Source organism: Callospermophilus lateralis, chromosome 1 (assembly GCF_048772815.1).
Source record: "Callospermophilus lateralis isolate mCalLat2 chromosome 1, mCalLat2.hap1, whole genome shotgun sequence".
NCBI lineage: Eukaryota > Metazoa > Chordata > Mammalia > Rodentia > Sciuridae > Callospermophilus > Callospermophilus lateralis.
Window position 1 is genome coordinate 141,012,454 of NC_135305.1, and position 20,955 is coordinate 141,033,408.

General features: G+C 46.4%; 1 protein-coding gene across 1 annotated transcript in view; it reads right to left on the reverse strand.

Annotated features, from left to right (window-relative positions):
* Bcr (BCR activator of RhoGEF and GTPase) overlaps positions 1-19,773 on the reverse strand; it is a 139,013-nt gene extending 119,240 nt beyond the window's left edge. Inside the window, exon 1 of the mRNA XM_076868095.1 lies at positions 18,420-19,773. Within this exon, the coding sequence (XP_076724210.1) occupies positions 18,420-19,695 (1,276 nt within the window). The 5' untranslated portion in view covers positions 19,696-19,773. The remainder of the gene's footprint in view (positions 1-18,419) is intronic.
* Positions 19,774-20,955: the final 1,182 nt, after the last annotated feature.

A 20,955-nucleotide genomic window follows, 5' to 3' on the forward strand; every position in this document is an offset into this window, starting at 1 on the left:
TCTAACAGCGCTTTACCAGCTGCTTCAGGGACAAGTATGGGTCCCTCAGATTGTTCCATGACAATTTGCCATTCAATAAGAGATGCCCCATAAGCCCACTTGGTATCTGGGAGTCCCAGACCCCAGACTCTTAGCCCATTTCTCACACCCTAAGACCAGGCTACATACCTGACACCCTACCAGCTCAGTGCCTGGCACCATGTTCCTTTCCAGTCACCCTCAGCCAACAACTAAGGACTGTCAGTCACTCTTTCAACCCCCTTGCCTGCAGTAACCTGCCACCATGCCAGTCACACATAGCAGACCTCCCTGGGGCCATACCCTACATTCCTGAACTGCTCTCTAGCTTTACTGCCACCTTTATCCCCTTTAATCATCTCAACCCTCACTCACCTAAGCCCTAGAGTGGGCTGCATCAATGGCCCAGAGCATAGCTCCGTGCATACCAAAGCCATGCCGCGGGTGACTGCTCTCAGATAGTAACCCATTTACTTCTCTGCAAGGGCTATAGACCTCCCCATAGGACACACACACACTTTAATCATCTGTCTTGATGTCCCAACTTGGACCACCCACCCCCAGGGTCTTGGTCTCATCCTCAGCATATAGAGAGGGTCATTGGCCCTACATTATGCCCCCTACCCCTAGAACAGAGCAGGCTCACGGGGACACTTAGGGAGACCTTAGGTCTTGATCCTAAATCCCAGATCATGCAAACACTCCATTTTTCTGCCCACTACCAGAATTCTGGACATAGCAGTCTTCCTATAGTCTTCTGGCTTCTTCTTCACCAATTTGCAGCCTGACCTTTGCCCTTTCTACCATGAGCTCCTAGCAGTTACTTTTTAGCCTTTCTGCAACATGAATTCTCTCACTCTCCCACCATGCTTTCCACCTCTTACAATCCCAAATATACAAGGCCTCCAGGTGTGCATCTCCACAATGTTCCTTCTTTCTTCCTTCCTTTTCATTCTTTGCTTGGTTCTCTTCTCCCAAATCCCTTGAGGCCTTACAGCACAAATCTCACCATCTTTAGGCTCAAATCATCTCATCCCCTTTCCCATATGTCACCCCTCCTCACAACTGGCTCCTCTTGTCCTCTCCATATCTCCAGACCCCGGCCTTCCCTAAAGACAACTCCTTGTAATGAACTCTCAGTGGACCATCTCATACAAAACTCACCTTACTTTGGCAAAGCTCCAAAAGCATCCCCTTTCCAGTTCAATAGTCTTCAATGGCTTCTTAATGCCCCCAAAGAAAACACAATGTCCTTAGCCTGGCTTCTGAATCCCACACAGTATGACCCCAACTATCCTATCCACTCTCACCTCCCCCATGAGCTGCATTTTACACCAATTCTCTAACCAGAGTAAGTATGCCATTTTCTGATCATACTGAATACTTTCCAGCCTCCCAGCTCTTACCTTCCTTGGTTTCTCTGCGGGAACACTCTCTGAGGGAACACTCTTCCCCTAACACATGAGACAGACATGAAGTTTCCCTTCCTGCACACTCCACAGCAGTGACCCCTCTGCAAGTCTCAAAATATTGCCCCCCATTTATGGTCTTCTAAGGCATCTGCTTGTCCCTGCTCCCTGTTGGCCCACAGGCTCCATGAATCCTAGTTAAGGGCTGAGTCTGAACCATCTTCCTAACTCCCAGGATACCAGGAGGGAATAAACTCCTAAAGAACAGATCAATGTTTTCCCCATCAACTCTGCCTCTTAAAAAACACTGAATACTTAACATTACTGTTATGTGCATTTTACCACAACTTTTTGTAAAATAATGAAAATAAAAAAGAAGTGCTTCTGGTGACTGCAGGATGTATCTGACAAGCAGGTGGGCTCCCTGTACCATCTTTCCACTCCCTGGAGGTTTAAAGATGACACTGATTAAGAACACTTGTAAAGTTAGCATCATGCCTCCCAAACAAAACACTGACATTTTTTACCCATATTCCAAGGGAAAAAGTGGAAAGCTTTCAGAAGTTGATATTCATAGATTAGTTTTCCACTGTTAAGGTTTAAGATTTGGGCAAAAACAAACAGTGGTTTTACACATGCACACACAGAATGAACCTGTGACACTGAGCAACTACAGTGATTTAGAATCAGGGTATGGGGACATCCAAACACCCAACAATGGCTCTGAACCCAGCATGCAACCTCTATACTTCTGAGTGGACAGGGAGATAGATATGGACATTGCCAGCTTACCCTATGCATCACCCAGGCTGATGCCAGTGCTGTGCATGGCACCACTCAATGATATATGGAAGGATCATGGGACAGAGATAATCCTATCCATTCGACTACAGAATAGGTCCAAATGAGGCCAGGGATAATCTTGAGCCCTGTGATGGTCTGAATATGGGTAGTTCCCCCCACCACAGTGATGCATATGTTAAAGGTATGGTCCCCAGAGAGTGGTATTGGAAGGTACTATGGACCTTAAAGAGGTGGGCTAATGGGAAGTCCTTAGGTTATTGGGAGCATGCCCATGAAAGGGATGGTGGGACCCTGATGTCTCTTTGTCTCTCTGCCTCCTCATTTAAGATGTGAGAGCTCACTCTGACATGAAGTCCTACCATGATGCGCCACCATCAACAGAGGTACAAACCAATGGGGATGCCTGATCTTGTACTTAACCTCTAGAATTGTGAGCTGAAGAAAACAAATCTCTTTTTACTTCATAAGTAGCATGAGTCAAATATTTTGATATATAGTGATGAGAATTTGACTAAAATAAGTTGTTTACCTAAAACCTTGGAACACTCAGATATGTGGGTCCCTGGTGTTCCTCCACAGGGACCCGTCTGAGGGAAAACATTCTGCAAAATACAGTATGAGACACAAAGTGTTCTCTGCCCTTCTCCCTCAAACAGAGGCCCCAGTGAACTCAGCTTCTTCAAACCTTGCTGCCCAGCTTCTACCCTGGGCAGAGAAGAACAGAGTAAAAAACTTTTGAGTTCATTAAGCTCAGTGTAATCAATGTGGCACAAAAAGAAAACTGTATGACTGCACTGTAAGTCACTGAATTCATAAAAACCAGGGGTAGAATGGTGGTTGTCATTCTGTTGGGGAAAGGTGCAATAGTAAGTTGTTGCTTAATGGGGATAAAGATTCAGTTTGGGAAGATAAAAAGGTTCTGGAGATGGATGGTGATGGTGGCTGCATAACAATGTGAACGTATTTGTTATGGACTGAATGTCTGTGTCCTCCCAAATGTATACTGAAATCCTAACCCCTGAAGTGATGGTGTTAGGAAGTGGAGTCTTTGGAAGGTGGTTAAGGATGGGATCATGCCCTCATAAGAGGCATAAGAGAGATAATTTCAACCTCTGCCACATGAGGACACAATGAGAAGATGGCCATTTATAAACCAGGAAGGGGATCTTTACCAAGAACCCAACCATGCTGGCACCTGATCTGGGGCCTCCAACCTCCAGAACTATAAGAAATGAACATCTGTTGGTAAGCCACCCAGCCTGACATATTCTATTACAGCAGCTTGAACTAATATAATATTTGATGCCACAGAACTATACTCTTAAAAATAGGCAGAATGGGGGCTGGAGCTGTACTTCAGTGGTAAAGCATTGCATCACATGTGTGAGACACTGAGTTCGATCCTCAGCACCACATAAAAATAAACAAGATAAAAGTATTGTGTCCATATGCAACTAAGTAATTTTTTTTAAATGGGTAGAATGACAAATGTTAGTTACACATAATTTACTACAACAAAAAATGGGGTAGGGCTGGGGTATAGCTCAATGGAAAAGTGCTTGCCTAGTATATACAAGGCCCGAGTTCCAGGGCTGCCCCCAAAGAGAGAGGGAAGGGAAGGGGAGGGGAGGGAAGGGAGATCACAGCCCTCCGGACTCCAGATGGAAAGGCAGTGCTCTGAACTAGCAGGTTCCTGAAGGACAGACCACTGGGGTCCCCAGGAAACACCAAGGATTACTTGTAGCATGTAGTCCTGACACATGCCACAATGTGAACAAACCTAGAATACACTATTTAAGTAAAAGAAGTCAGACACAAAATGCCACCTTAGATCCAGTTCATAAAAAACATCCATTTACAGGCAACTTTATAGAGACAGAAAGGAGATAAAGGAGATCAGTAGTGGCCAGAGTCTGGGAATAAAGAAGAACTTAGGTGCATTGAGAGTACACATATTCTTATCCAGTGATTTTATGCCAGTGTTTTTGTTTTTTACTGTGCTTGTGAGTTTATGAACTCTAAATCTACTTGCTAACATATTTCAGCTCAGTGTCTTCAAAGTGAGTATACATAGAAATGGGTAAACAGAAACTAATCAGGTTATGTTATGTATGTGTAACAATGAATCCCACTATTATGTCTAATTATAACGCAACAAATTAAAAATTAGCTGAGAGAGAGAGAGAGAGCGAGCGAGCAAGCAGTAAATAGCAAAGAAACCAATGAGGAAAAAGTTCTAAGGGAAGAGGTTTGCTACGGTGAGTATGGCCTCAATTAGAATGCTCCCTACTCCTCAGATCCAAACTCTAGGCACAGTGCTGGGTGCCTGTCTGCTTGTTTCATTTATTCCAACTCTTTTCTTTTCCAAAAAGTGTTTCAGCTATGTGGAACCACAAATGTAACACTAATCCCAGAATTCCTCCTCCTGGGCTTCTCAGAGGATTCAAAAATGCAGCCCATTTTCTTTGGATTGTTCCTGTCCATGTACCTGGTCACAGTCCTTGGGAACCTGATCATCCTGGCTGATAGCTCTGACTCCCACTTCCACACCCCCACATACGTACTTCTTCCTCTCTAACCTGTATTTAGCTGACATCTGTCTTACCTCCACCACTATCTCGAAGATAGATATAGACATTCAAATTCACAGTAGAGTTATCTTCTATGTGGGCTGCCTGACACAGATGTCCATTCTTATTCTTTTTGGATGTTTGGATAGTCTGTTTCTGACAGTGATGACTATGACCAGTTTGTGGCCATCGGTCATAGTTGCTTGCTGGTTTTGGTGTCTCTTTTCATCAGCATTTTGAACTCCCAAGTACACTATTAGATGGTGTCACACTGAATTTCTCCTTCTTCCTTTTTTTCATTTAAAAAAAAATTGTTCTAATTAGTTATACATGATAGTAGAATGCATTTTAACACATCACATTTAAACAGAATATAATTTCTCACTCTTCTGGTTGCACATGATGTAGAATCACACCAGTCAGTGTTTTGATATCTCTCCCTTTACCACCTTGAGAAATATGGGTAATTTCTATAATTCTGAGAGAATCTGATCAGGGTCATAACTCAAGGGTGCAAGGTTTCCTTTTTTTTTTTTTTTTTGTGGTGATACCAGGGATTGAACACAGGGGCATTAAACCAATGAGCCACATGCCCAGTCCTTTTTAAAATTTTTTTAGAGACAGAGTCTGACTGAGTTGCTTAGCACCTCACTAAGTTGCTGAGGCTGGCTTTGAACTCACAATCCTCCTCCCTCAGCCTCCTGAGCCACTGGGATCATAGGCATGCGCCACCACAACCAGCAGAGTTTCCTTTTCAGGTAATAAAAATGTCCTAAAATTAGACAGTGGTATTGGTTGCCTGTGACTTTACAAAAAGCACTGTACACTTTCAATGAGTGAACTACATAGCGTAAATTATATCTCAATAAAGGGTGTTTTTTAAAAAAAACCCACCAGCATTCTCAGGAACATATCTGTGTAGAGGACACGGGGAATGGGGAGAAGCTAGGGAGACCAAATCATATCCTCATACCCTGTTGCCCATCCTCATTCTAAGCACCTTCTAGGATTCCAAGCAGAAGGCTTCTTAGAGAGTAGGGAGGGAAAAAAAGAGACAAAGTCTCAGGGTTTGCTGAAAGTTCAGTTGACCCAGTTCCCCTAGAGACGGAGGTCAGGCATGGCTGGAGGATAGTGGATTTTAACGGTCACTAGAGACCAGGAACCAAAAGGTAACTATAATCATCATGGAAACTCTATTATCCCAAGCGCTCTCAAGGCTCTGCAGAACATCACACAGCTCTTCCCTGAGTTCTGCAGTTCACCACCAAGGGGTGAGGTAATGCATGCCACAATCCCATGGGAGCTGCCAGGGCTTTCACTGGACTTGAGCACCATTGGTACACCAGTAACTCTGGGGAACCTCATCTCTGGTTTACAAATCCCTTGGCCATCTGCAGACTGAGCCTGGATATTCCAAAGCATTTAGTAACAACTTTTCCTCTTTCTCCTTTGTTGCTTACTAAAATATGGAAGTCTATGGTTTTTATGATTTTCACTTCTTCCTTTAAGACCTCATAGTCATTAAGAATGAGAAGAGCCAGACACAATGATATATGTCTATAATCCCAGCTACTCAGAAGGAATGCAAATTCAAAGCCAGCCTAGGTAACTTGGTGAGATCCTTTCTCTAAATAAAAAGGAATGGAGGTGTATCTCAGTGGTAGAGGCCCTGGGTTTTATCCCAGTACCCCACTTGGTGGGGGCAACTATGAGGAAAAACAAACAATCTTCTTCCAGATCCTAGCTTCTAGGACCCTAAAAACCTACAACACCAGTTAGTCCAGGAACACCATAAGAAGGACCCTCTATTCTACCCCATCCTAGAAGGGCAAAAGCTAACCTGTCCTAGGTGGCTAGCCCTGAGCAGAGCTCAGCTGGTATCAGTGAGGGGCACCAAGGACCCTAGGTTGATGTGCCTGAGACTTAACATCCAATGATGTAGGTGGGGCTACATGTTGTACTTTGTCTTAGTCCATTCAGGATGTTGTAATAAAAGACCATAGACTGTGTAGCTTAAAAATAATCAAAATCAATTTCTCACAGGTCTAGAGGCTGGAAATCCAAGATCAAGGTACCAGAAGATTCCCCGTCTGCTGAGAGCCCACTTGCTGGTTCACAGATGGCACCTTCCCACTGTGTTCACATATGGCATAATGGACAAAGGAGCTCTCTGGGATCTTTTTTATGAGGGCACTAATCCCATTCATGAGGGCTTCACCCTCCTGACCTAATCACCTGCATAATGCCCCAGATCCTACCACTACCCCAGGGATTAGAATTTTAACATACAAATTTGGGGGATATAAGCATTCAGTCCATTGAACATCTCACCCTCCCCTCAGTATTAGGGATTAAACTAAGAGACTTATGTATGCTAGACAGGTAGGCAAGTGTTCTACTACTGAGCTACACCCCAGGCCCTTTTATTTTAAGACAAGGTCTCACTAAATTGCCCATGCTGGCCTCAAACTTGCAATCCTCCTGCCTCCGTCTTCTGAGTAGCTGGGGTCACAGATGTATGTCACTGTGCCTGGTTAGGCACACTTCTAAATGGAAGAACTTCACTGGACCTATGAGGACTGGGAAAGAACAGAGGATAATGAAAGTCACGGAGGACCTCTGCTGGGTCACTGGCTCAGCAAAGTGAATGAAATGGGCTGTCCCTACTGAATTATGCATTCCCCCTTTGAGATTTCTTGCTAAGCAGCTGCTATGGTTTGAAACTGGTTTGTCCCCACCAAAACTCATTTTAATGCTTAATTCCTCAAGGAAGCAATGTTGAGAAGTAGATTCTATTGAGAGGTTTCTGGGTCATGTGGGCAGAGGACCACTAAATAGACTAATGAATTAATACCATCCCATGGCAATTCCCACTGTCTTGGAACTGGATTAGCTCTCTATAGCGTGGACAGTTATAAAGCAAGGTTATCCCTGTGCATCTGTGCATGTACCTGCTCATCATTCTGCTTTTCTGCCTTGCACACAGTAGCCTGAGGGGGTAAAGTAAAGGGGGGTGCCTTATCTTAGCCTTTTAGCCTCCAGAACTGTGAACAAATTAACCTCTTTTCTTTAGAAATGGCTCAGTTTCAGGTATTATTACAGCAACAAAAAATGGGACAAAATGGGGCTAGGGTTGTGGCTCAAGCGGTAGCGCGCTCGCCTGGAATGCATGCGGCCCGGGTTCGATCCTCAGCACCACATACAGACAAAGATGTTGTGTCCGCCAAATACTAAAAAATAAATATTAAAATTCTCTCTCCCTCTCTCTCCTCTCTCTCACTCTTTCTTTAAAAAAAAAAAAATGGGACAAAAAAAATCAACTGACATTAGATACATGGGACCAGACAGGATGCCAGAATGCCTGATGCCCAGTGCTCCCACAAAGCCCCTCAAGGAAGGAGGAGCCATCCTCTCCAGTTGACAGAGGCCAATGGAGAATGAAATCCTTTGAACAAGGGCACAAAGGGACAAATCCCAGGGCTCCTGGGCAAGTCCAGATCTTCTGTCCTTAAAGTCTAATTTTAGGGTTGGGGTTGTGGCTCAGTGGCAGAGCACTTGCCTAGCATGTGTGAGGCACTGGGTTCGATTCTCAGCACCACTTATCAATAAATAAAATAAAGGTCCATTGACAATTTAAAAAAATATTTTAAAAAGTCTACATTTTATGCCCAAATTATGTCAACATATGTTGCATTTAGGCCAATTCAGGAATGTTCACTAACGCTTTGTTACATGCAGAAAATCTTTTCCTACTAACTGGCCCCAGTGGCACTTCAAAAAGGAAGCCCATCAAGCCTTTCAAGTGAAGCAAATCTTCAAAAGCTCTTTTCCAGCCAACAGCAGCACTTAAGTCAAGGATCCCCGTGGGCTGCTCTGTTCTTGGCTTTGCCTGGCTGGCTTCCTCTGTGGCTGGTGCATGGAGTCGCCTCCTCTTTTTCCACTATCCACCTGGCTAACGCTCCTGGTCAGTCTGTAGATGACTTCTTCCTCATGCTTCCTAGACACCCACCAGGCTCCCCAGGCCATGCACCTGACTCTCTGCATACACAGCCAGGCTTCTCTGTGCCACTCTGCTCCATCCTCCCAGGCAGGCTTGTCACTACACACCTGCCAGAACCTGCTCTCCCCAGACCTTGGTCAGCAGCAAGGTAAACATTCAAAGTCCTTGACTATCAGATGGGAAAGGAAGATGGACAGGCAGTGTCCCTTCAATAGATCTCTCTTGGGTTCCTTGCCATATAACTTATTGGTGGAATAAAGTCCCCCAGGAGGAAGACAGGAAACTTCATCAGGCCTGATAGCATATCCCTGCAACACTAGCAACTTGGGAGGCTGAGGCAGGAAGATCACAAGTTCAAGGGCAGCCTGGGCAACTTAATAAGACTATGTTTCAAAATTTTTTTAAGAAAGTTTTTTGAAAGGGTTGGGAGTATAGCTTACTGGTAAAGCACACCCTATTTCAAACCCCAGTACTGGGGAGGGGGAGTCAGAAAAATTTGGGAGATTTGCAAAATAAGATATAGAAAATAATATAGCTAATGCCTTCAAGGACTTACCTGAAGGCTAACACCAGAAGGTTCACATCATGGCACTAGGTTTATGTGGCTGCCTTCCCACCAGATTGAAAAGGACCTGCAGTAAGGGTCTATAGTGTGGTACTCAGTACTGTCTACTCCTGACAAGAGTTGGTGCCCAATATGCGTTTGCCAAACAACTGATCAAGGTCCCCTCCACCTGTGTCTGATGTCACAGGTCACCTCTTCCACCAACTGCTTGACCTTGGGCAAGTTATTTTATGCCTAAGTGTTTGTTTCAGTCATCCTTCGACACAATCAATGGATGGCATATAATTATGATAAAAATCTTGCTCTAGTCACTTCACAAAGATGTTTTGAGGATTCATGAAATAGCCTCTACGAAGGCTATATTTATTACACAAATGGGGTGTCCCAATCTTTTCAGCCCCAGCACAGGCAGACACATTTATGAACTTGCCAGTTGTTCTTCCCTTGCACACCAAACACCCTCTGGGTCCACAGTCATTTTACAAGGTTGCAGTAACAAGAGCCAGAATCCAAGACAGGTAATTATCAAGCCCCAGTCTGAGGATTTGGGATGCTCTCTAAGGTTGAGAAGGAGAGGACCAACCATAAGCAAAGACAAAAATATAACCAGCCAGATAATCTCCAAAACCAACAAGTTTCATTGCTGAGCACTAGTATCATTAGACCCCAGAAAATCCACTGCCACTTACTAGGTAGGAATAAGTGGGGTTTGCCAAGAACAGGGAAGGGTCTGAGCAAATAAAAACCTTAGAGATGGAGTCTCATTTCATCTTAAACCTGCAAACACTTACGATGCCTGAGATACACACAGATTGACATGGGCTCAAAAATCATTACCAGACACCAAATATTGACAAAATGCCCAGAGTGTGGCATATCCTATAGGACACAGTAGAACATGCTCTGTCCTTGTCTTAAGGATCTCACTGTCCTAAAAAGGAAGCCAGACAGACACAGGAGTAACAGGAAATAGCTGCATGCATACAGTTAAAGAAAGATACACAGTTAGGGGAAGACACTTTAACATTAGAAAGGTTTTGTTTTTGTTGGTTGATTTTTAAAGGATAAGGCTGTGGAAATAAATCTTTGCCCAAATCCATAAAGAAAAGCAAGGGAGAATTTCCCTGAAAATACCACTAGGCACAAAGTAGATGCTCAATAAATACTTTTAGTAATTGAATAGAAACAGGTGGGTGGCTTGATAAGAAAGGTACTTATGAATAAGGCTAGGGGGCTGGGATTGTAGCTCAGGGGTAGAGCACTTGCCTGGCATGTGTGACACTGGGTTAGATTCTCAGCCCCACATATAAATAAATAAAAGTAAAGTTCTATCAACAACTAAAAAAATAAAATTAAATTTTAAAAAAAGGGTCTTGTGGTGGATTAAAAAAATAAGGCTAAAGAAGAAAGATATGGGAAAAATTGTGTTAATAACTTTAAGGCTAGGAATATTAAGTCAGAGGTAGAGCACTTGCCTAGTGTGTGCAAGACTCTGAGTTTGATCCCAAGCGCTGTAAAAATAATAATAATTTTATTTTTTTAAAAATATTTTTTAGATAAAAATAAATAAAGATATTGTGTCCATTTATATGTGGTACTGAGGATTGAACCCAGTGCCTCACACGTGCGAGGCAAGTGCTCTACCCCTGAGCCACAACCCCAGTCCAATAATTTTTAAAGTTAAAGGAAAAAAAATTAAATATCAACAGAAAGGACCTAACAATGACCTGATCCAAATCTTAACTGATGGGGAAAGAGATGTGACTGCCCTTGAAGATTTAACTTGTAGCTCTAATGCCTGACTCAGTGTTGTCTCTGCCCTCCAGGTAGCCTACCAGTACACTGAGCTTTTACTCAATTTCTTCCTACGACATGGCTTCAGGAGGCTAGCCTTAGCAACCACCTCCCTCCCCCACCATGGCAGCCCTTTCCTCTGCTGTCCAATAAAAGACTCACTCAGTATGACAGCTAAACTGAGTCCCTGCAAAGTTCATGTCAAAATTCTAACTCCCTGTTCCTCACTCCCTGTGCCCTGTTCCTCCCAGTTCCTCACACTGGGACTACATTTGGAGGTAAGGCCTTTCACTGGGGTGGGCCCTAATTCAAATCTAGCCAATGTTCTATGAGAAGGGGAAGTTCAGACAAAAATGCCAGGGAAGAAAGGCCATGCAAAGAGGTAGCAAGAAGGTGACGTCGGCAAGCCAAGGAGAGAGGCCTTGGAGGGAACCAATGCTTTCAACACCTTGATCTTGGATACTTAGCCTCTAGAAATATGAGAAAATAAATTTCTGTTGTCTAGTTCACTGAGTCTATGGTATTTTGTTGTGGGTCAGCCCTGGTAGACCATTATACTGGACCACATCAAGATGTATGAAAGCCAAGGAAACATCACCAATACTCACAGGTGTTTTCCTGAAGACAACACACCCGTTAAGGATGAGAGATGGCCAGTAAGGATGACAGGGCTGCTCCAGGGAACTTTGAAACTGTACTTGAGTGGAATATTCCCAATACAAAGGACAAATACAAGGTTCCATTTATATAAGATACCTAGGGTAGGCAAATTCATGGGAGTCAAAGTAGAATGGTGGCTGCCAGGGGTTGGGAGTTGAAGAAATGGGGAGTTATAATTTAAAGGATACAGAGTTTCAGTCTGGGAAGATAAAAAGGTTCTAGAGATAGATTCAAGGGTAGATTGATGTAGATTCAGTGGTATAGTGAGTGCTTAGTATGTGTTGGGCCCTGGGTTGAATCCCTAGCAACCAAAAAAAAAAAAAAAACACCACAAAGGTGATGGTTGAACCATGTGACATACTTAATGCAACTGAACTGCACCCTTAAAAAAGATTAAAATGGGGGGCTGGGGTTGTAGCTCAGCAGAAGAGCGCTCGCCTAGCTCGTGTAAGGCACTGGGTTTGATCCTCAGCACCACATAAAAATAAACAAATAAAATAAAGGTACTGTGTCCAACTACAACTAAAAAAATTTTAAAAAATTATTAAAATGGTACGTTTTATGTTATGTGTATTTCACCACACTAAAAATAGCTATAGGAGCTGGGGATGTGGCTCAAGCGGTAGCGCGCTCGCCTGGCATGCGTGCGGCCCAGGTTCGATCCTTAGCACCACATACAAAACAAAGAAGTTGTATCCGCTGATAACTAAAAAATAAATATTAAAATTCTCTCACTCTCTCTTTAAAAAAAAACAAATAAAAAATAAAAAATAAAAATAGCTATAATGTGCTACATAAATAACATAGTTCAGTTAAAACAACTACATTTTTTCAAAGAAAAAAAATCCCTCTTTGAAGCCAAGCAATTGTACTCCATACTGGGTAAAGAACTCCCATGAGGCTCATAGTTAATTTAAGACCCCCCCGCCCCACCCCGCAGCCTTGATCCAAAAAGCAGCACCTCAGCCAAAACTGAGACCTACTGTTTAACGACCTGAGAATAATTCCAAAAGGCCCATTCCTTCCTTCTGAAGGTCGATCCCTCTCAAACCACATGGGCTAGCTGCAGCCACAGCCTGTCTCAAGAGGACCTGAGCATACTGCCCACTCAACTGTGTCTTAATGGGGACAGGCCTTCCAAGCCACAGGACTCCTAACCAAGGAAGCCAGAAGCAACAAATTAGGCAAAAAGGAGTCATGGGGCAGGTACATTCCCTAAACCCACTTAAATCTACAGCACTTCCAGCTCCTTTTTTAGTCAAATGTTCCAGAATACTTCATTCTGTTCCCAAAACATGGCAGCCTTCCGGAGCCAGAGAACTCTTATAAAATTTGATCTAGACTGTTTCCATCCTGTTGGATCAACCCACCCTACCCTTTCATAGGGAGGATACTACACTCAATCCAGAGGTAGTCACTGGCTCTGGTCTAAAGAGGCCATGACGGAGCCAACGAGAAGCCTGACCTTTTACAGCTACACAGTTACTCAAAACCAGTTGCCTATCCAGTCAATCATCAAGGGAAAAACAAGGCAGTGACCATTCTGGTGCCAACATATTGCTGGAATCCAAAGGGCAAATTAAGTTGCTCAATAAAAAGGTGAAAACACGGAGCTGGAATTGTGGCTCAGCGGTAGAGCGCTCGTCTAGCATGTGCGAGGCCCTGGGTTAGATCCTCAGCACAACATAAAAATAAATAAACAAAATAAAGATATTGTGTCCAACTACTTCTAAAATAAATATTAAAAAAAAAAAAGGTGAAAACACAGGATAGCAACTCATGAGTGGCCATGGAGAAACACAAGATGTAAGGTTGGGCCAGGGATATAGCTCAGTGGAACAGCACATGTTTAGCACATGCAAATCCCTGGGTTCCAGCCCCAGCAACCACCCCCCCACCCCGAAAAAAAATCTGAGGGTCACACATAGAAAAGGGCTGAAAGGGACATAGGTTCACAAATTTCTTAGACCTAAAAGAGGAAAGGACTAGGGTAGGCATGTAGCTCAGTGGCGGAGTGCTTGCCTATCATGTGTGAGGCCCTGGATTCAATCTTCAGCACCAGACACACACTCACAAAATTAAAAGCAGGGTATGGTGGTGCATGACTGTAATCCCAAGTACCCTGGAGGCTGAGGCAGAAGTATCACAAATTTTAGGCCAGCCTGGGTAATTTAGCAAGACTCTGTCTCAAAAATAAATCAGTAAAAAAATGGATAGAGACGTAATTCAATGGTACTGGGCTAGCCTAGTGTATGTGAGGTCCCAGGTTCAATTCCCAGTTGTCAAAAGAAAAGATATTCTCATGGAAACAAAAAGGGAAGCACTTTGGGTTATCTGGTCTCTGCCTCAGGAAATGGCTTGCCACAAGTCCTCTGGAAAGAAAGTTTAAATATACTGATGAAACAGGAAATACAGGTACGGTCAATAGGATGTTTGCTTTCCAATTCTGACCTCCAAAACAAGTTGTGAAAACGAGGAAAGACTCTCCAGTATGTGTTATGTGGAAAGTTCCGAGACAGGAGAACTTGAAAACACACTAGTGATTCCTGCCTTCAAAAAGCTTACAGTCACCAGGTGTGGGAGGCTGAGCAGGAGGATCTCAAGCTCAAGGCCAGCCAGAGAAACTTAGCAAGACCCTGCTCAAAATTTTAAAAAGGCTGGGGATTAGTAGATCTCCTACCTAGCATGCATGAGGACGTTCATTCAATTCCTAATACCACAAAACAAAACAAAACACTACAACATGGATAAACCCTGAAGGCATTACATTCAGTGAAATAAGCCAGTCACAAAAGACAAATACAGTATGATTCCACTAATGTGAGGTGTCTAGAGCCATCAAATTCATAGACACAGAAAACAGAATGGTGGATGCCAGATGCTGGGGGCAGGGAAATAGGGAACTGCAGTTTAATGGGTGTTGAGTTTCAGTTTGGGAAGGATGAAAAAGTTCTGTTGATGGATGGTGGTGATGATTGCACAACAAAGTGAATGTACTCAATGCCACAGAACTGTATGCTTAAAAATGCTTAAAATGGGTTAAAGAGGTAAATCTTTGTATTTTACAAAACAAACCCCGCTAAAACAGTAAGTTTTATTATGACTATTTTATCATTAAAACACACACACACATATTGCCAGGTGTAGTGGCATCTCTAATCGCAGTGGCTGAGGAGGCTGAGGCAGGAAGATCACGAGTTCCAAGCCAGTCTCAGAAACTTAGCAAGACCTTGTTCTAAATAAAATTTTTTAAAAGGGCTGGGGATGTGGCTTAGAGGTTAAGTGTCCCTGGGTTCAATCCCTGTTACCAAATATGCATGTGCCCGCGCGCGCGCGCGCGCGTGTGTGTGTGTGTGTGTATGTGTGTGTGTGTGTATGGGACATGGGTGCTCTCCAGCCTTTGCTCCTTTGCTATCACTTCCCCTCTGGCAAATAGCTCTCCTCCCTAACCCTTTGGCTGGCTGTTAGACTTCTGCTAATGAGCCAAGGAAACTGGAAGCTCCCCCAATCTCCCTCTCTTCCAAACACATGTATGCATGTCCCTCTAAGCTCCCAGATGGCAAGGACCACTCACTTTCCTCTGTGTCCCTCACAGCACCATGGGAAGCCTTAGACAAGGCATACTCCTAGCCATCAGTTATAACTCACATAGGCAGGCCCTGGGTGCTCAGAGCTGGAGGGACCCCTGGACCAACCCAGTTGTGCTTTTCAGATAGAAATGTGGGACAACAGCAGACCACCACAGGACAACCATGAAGAAATTGGGCTTTGCATTCACACAGAGCCCCACGATCCCAGCTTTGCCACTTTCTGACTGCATCCTTACCTTTAAATGGACAGCCCCACCATGTGATGAAGAGTTCATGAGGGACCCTGCATGAAGCATTATGTCACTGTGCCCAGCACAAAGCAGCATGTGATAGTTTCAGCTCCTTCCCTTAATCAGCAGCAGCCCTCAATTCAGAAAAAAAGAACGCCCACTCATATGAGGGGATTCTGAAGTTATAGAGCTGGGCCACCATGTCTACCACTGCTGAGCATTAGGACGACTTCCCCCCCCTCCCACACTGTATTTTTTTCCTCACTGTTCCTTTTCAGGCCAGCAGGACCCACAGTCATCTAAAGAACATCAGTAAACAGTCCAGATGGAGACAGATGGCTGAGCCAGTGCAGGATCTCTTTCCCCACCAGCCACACATGGCCACATGTCAAAGGAGATTGTAGGGCAGAGTTTATAGTCTCTTGGAGCTAAAACAACCAGGAATTTTAAAGCCTTAAAGGATCCAAACCCTAAGATGTACAACACCAAAAGGGAATCCTAATGTAAACTGTGGACTATAGGTGATAATTACTTGTCAAAACATCCATTTGTGGACTGTCAAAAATGTACCCCTCTAATGGAGAATGCTGATAATGGAGGAAGCAGGTGTGGGGGCAATGAGTACCTATGTCCAAATTTGTTGTGAACCTAAATGTTCTCTGGGAAATATTAAGTCTAGCTGGCATGGTGGCACACACCTGTAATCCCAGTGACTTGGGAAGCCAAAATAGGAGGATCTCAAGTTTGAGGCTAGTCTAGACAACTCGGCAAGGCATTGTATCAAAATAAAAATCAAAAAAGATCTGGGAATGCAGCTCAATGGTAGAGTGCCCCTGGGTTCAATCTCCAGTAGGGTACACACAGAAAAGAGAGAGAGAGAATGTGGAACCTTAAAGACATTCAGAATTCAGCGAAGGATCCAGAAAGTTCTAAAACTATTTCTTGTACCCCATGTTTCTCCAATGCTGGGCCTCATTTCCTTCTAGTTCCTATCTTTACCTGCTTTGACTGGCCCTGGGGTCAATTATGTGGTGGGCAACCTGACCATGTCTATGGAAGCTATAGGAAAGGCCTAATTTTCTAAAAAGTTAGAATTCCCCACCAGCAAGTGGGTATCATTTCAGATTGCAGGTCTCCACAAAAACCTTTTATTTTCTTTATCAATAACATTTTCCTGGGGCTAGGGATGTGGCTCAAGTGGTAGCGCGCTCGCCTGGCATGCGTGCGGCCGGGGTTCGATCCTCAGCACCACATACAAACAAAGATGTTGTGTCCACCGAAAACTAAAAAATAAATAAATAAATATTAAAAAAAAAAAATTAACATTTTCCTGCATAAAACAATCTGGGGCCAGTGTAAGCTGGTTCTTCTGGCCAATAGCTGGCCAGACAAGGTAACCACAGGGCAATCCTCCAGACCAGGAAGAAGCTGATGGGCCTGCAAGGCAGGCTTCGGAATCCTACAGCTTCTTGCTCTTCCACTAAGGACTTAGGGAATGCAGCTGAACCAGGCCTCGGCAGGTCCCAGACACGTACCACAGCCAAGCCCAACTACAAACAAGATCAGCAAATGGAAGTACCTAAAACAAACAGGACAGAGTGCTGAGCACAAAAAGGCAGCTTGATGAGCCAAAAATAGCCTCACTTGTTTCAAGAGGACTCTGACAAATGAAGCACATGTAACTCTATCAGCAGAAAAAGAAAAATCAATGAAGCAGAAAACCGGATCATTCCAACAGCGACCAAGACTCTAAAAGATTCCAACAACCGGACATACCCCTATTCGCAACCAAACCCCACACCCCCCAGCCCACACACTCTGTATCTTTACCCCAACTTCGAACTGTGCCTAGATCTAAAAACCTAGTCTCCTTACCCAAAATGTCTAATGATATCTACATAAGGCGCAGATATTACTGTAAAATCCCACAGGTTTAATCTTAGGGCTGGGGTCAGACCATGGCCTGGGAGGCCAAAATAAGCACCTGTGGGTGCTCATCCTTGGTTAATGAGGTGGCCAGGGATCAGAAACCCAGGAGGGTTAAGATGTAGAGAGATGCCTGTGGGTGAGTAATAATGGGTGAAGCCTCCCATCAAAAGCTAGGCTGATCAGAACGGGTGTGGCTCTGCTTTAGTCCCAGATAAAATCTTCATCTCGATGATTTTCAGTGCCCACTGAGTCAGAACTGCCTATCACCTCACTTCCTTCTAAGATGGATCTTCACCTGCTCTAACTCGCTACCAAGTTAACCTGACACTTTGAAGGCCTGAAAACTAGCACATCTTGGGTTCTCCAAATGTGTAATATAATCTTCCAGGACAGGAATGGTGCAATGGTGGGGAATGTCCAAGACACAGATCAGTCCCCAATGAAAGGATCTGATCTAGGTGTCAGTAGTGACTCTGGCTTTATGCCATCCTCACTGTTCATTCAGTGTGAAGAGATCATAGGGTAACGTGACAGCGCATCTCCCTTCCAATTTGCATGCTGTACCTTCACAAGAATGGTTCTCTAGAACTAAAGGAATAAATTGCTTGCCATCCCCCATACCACCCCTCCCAACCCAATCCCATTCCAAACACTTGAGAATTTGCATTCAGGAGAGGGAAGTTAGTATGAATGCAGGATCAGCTGAAATCTGCAGTGCTTCAACAGCACTTTAAAAAACACTCAAAAAAAAAAAAAAAGCACCCATTCCTCCTCCTCAGCTTCCCCTACCACTTAATAGATTCCTGCTACAAGTGCAGACTGCCCACCGATGGTGGTGACAGGTACCCACCTGTATCTCCATGGAAGGTGTTGTCCCCATCGCTGGGCCAAATCTGCCCAGTCTTGCGGACACCCACAATGGTTGCCTCAGACACCACCACCTGGCACTGCCGGTGCCGTTTCTGGCACTGAGGTGTCGGGGGACTGCTGCTGTCAAAAGACTGCTGCGAGTTCTGTGAAGGTGAGCGGCTCTTGTCTCGGAACATGCGGTAAGTGGTGGGGCTTGGGGACACCCGGCTTGACTGGCCAGAGGAGAAGTCCTCTTCACTGGAGGTCAGGTTCTCGTTGGAGCTGCAGTCCGGAGTGTAGCCACCTCCACTGTCCTCGAAACTCCGGGGGGAGTAGGACCTGCGGGGCCAGGTGAGGCGCTTCTCCTGCTCTGAGGTGCTCTGGCTGCGCAGAAGCGGGCCCTTACCCTCCCCTTCCACCATCATGCCCCCGACGTAGATACTCTGGTAGGGTTGATACTCCAAGGGCGGCCAAGGGGGTCTGCTGCCGCCATTGGCGTTGATTAGGTTGTCCTTCAGGAATCGAGGGTTCAACTCTGCATCTTCATAGTCGCCGTCGAGGCCACAGCTGCTCTCTGAGGAGCGCCCGCGGTAATGGGGCCTGGGTGCATCCCCCAGACCCGGCCCCGCACCTTGCTGGGACTTCTTGCGCTCCATTTGCATGGCCTGGCTGCCCAGAGAACTGATCCTGTCAGACACCTCTTTGTCGTTGACCTTCACCAAGCCGCGCTCGTGGTGAAATTCGACATTCACGTAGAAGGGCTTCTCAGTGTCCGCGGCCCCAGGACCCTTGCGAATCCTTTCGAAGTTGGACCTAAGCGCCGCCACACTGGTGGGGGGTCCCCGCTCATCCCGGTCGGCGGAAGTGGCGGTTCCAGGCTTGCGGGCGGTCGCAGGCCGAGCCTTACCTGGGGATCCTTCTCCGTCGGGCCGGGCCTCGGACTCCTCGGCTAGTGGCGGATCCGCGCTGTCGGCGGGCGCCGGCGCCGGGCGCAACGCGGGCGCTCGGGCTTCAGCTGCGCCGTCAGGGGGCTGCGCGGCGCGCCGAAAGCCCCAGCGTTGCCGGTCATAGCTCTTCTTCTCCTTGGCCAGCAGTGTCTGCAGGTATATCATGCGGAAGCGCTCCTGGTTCACCTCCTGCTCCAGGCGCCGGATAGAGGCCTTACAGCGTTCCAACTCTTGCTCGATGTCACCTACCGAGCGCAGCTCCATACGCGGCGGCTCAGAGTCCGGGAATTGCGCCTTCCACGCCTCGGCGAAGCCCACTGGATCCACCATGGCGCGGCCGGCCTCACCTGCACCGCCAGGCTGAGTGCGGGACCCTCTCAGCGGCGACGCAGTGGTCTCGCCAGGCCCGGCCCGGGGTGCCGAGCGGCCCCCATGGCCCGGCTCGGCGGTAGCGGTGAACAATGCCCGCCCCCTCCCGGGCGGCAGGTGAGGCGGGAGGCACTACTGCCCCGGGCGGCGGGTAGCACGGGGCGAGACGCGCGCGTGGGGGCGGGGCGCGCGCGGGCGGGGGAAGGGCGCGGGGTTGCGCGCGCCGCTATTGTGTGCGGGACTCCTCGGCGCGGGGCTGCGCCGGCCGACGCGGGATGGGCGCGGCCCTCAGCTCGGCTCGGCTCAGTAGCCCCTAGCCCATGTACACTGCTCGCGCGCTCCTCTCTTCTGGCTCCTAAGCCGTCCCGCACCACGACCGCCACCTCCTCTGTGGGCGCAGCGCTCCACCCGGCCGGCTCTCCGCACTCCCGCCGGGCCCGCACTCAGCGCCGCAGGAAGGGGAGGGCCGGGGGGCGGTGGCCGGGCGCGGCTGATGGATCAGGGCTCGCCTCTTAAAGGGACCGCGCCGCGGGCTCCAGGCGGGGGTCCCTCAAGGCCACCTTCCCACTGAGCCTCTCCTCTCCCTCAATCCCTGCGCACTTGGGGAAACTGAGGTCATGGCGTCGTTGAACCCGCCTGTCCCACTCTTAGGCCAGGGATGCCCCATAAGAAGGACACTGGGCCCATTGGTTCAAAAAGACCCTTCCAATCGGGAGACCCTGGACAGTTCTGCACACCTGGACCAGGAACACGTGGTTCTTCATTTTCCTACAGTCCAGCCTATGTTAGGACCTATGTTAGGAATACCCAGCGGGGCCCAATCCAGAGAAGGGAAGGGCTAGGCAGAAAAGTTCCCTTGGCGAGAGCCAGTGTCAGGCTGGGTCACCAATGGCAGCAGTGCCAGTGTCCCCAAGTCTCTAGTGTTGTGGAAAGGATTGATAAAGCAACAATGACCTCAGGGGATTGTCATAGAGACACCCTTATACTGGATGATAAATAGGAATTTCTCCCCCAAGTCACTCAACAACATATTTCCATTCCTGTGTCCTGGACTGCGCATTTGTCCCTGGCTTCTGAGTTCCAGAAGCCAAAGTAGTTTTCCTGGGGTCTGCCTAATTCAGAACTTACCTTATTAGACTCTCTCTAAAGGGGTCACCAGCCTCCACCTTGACCAGCAGGACTGAGTAGAAGATAGGACAGGCCAGAGCAGGTTGTGAAACG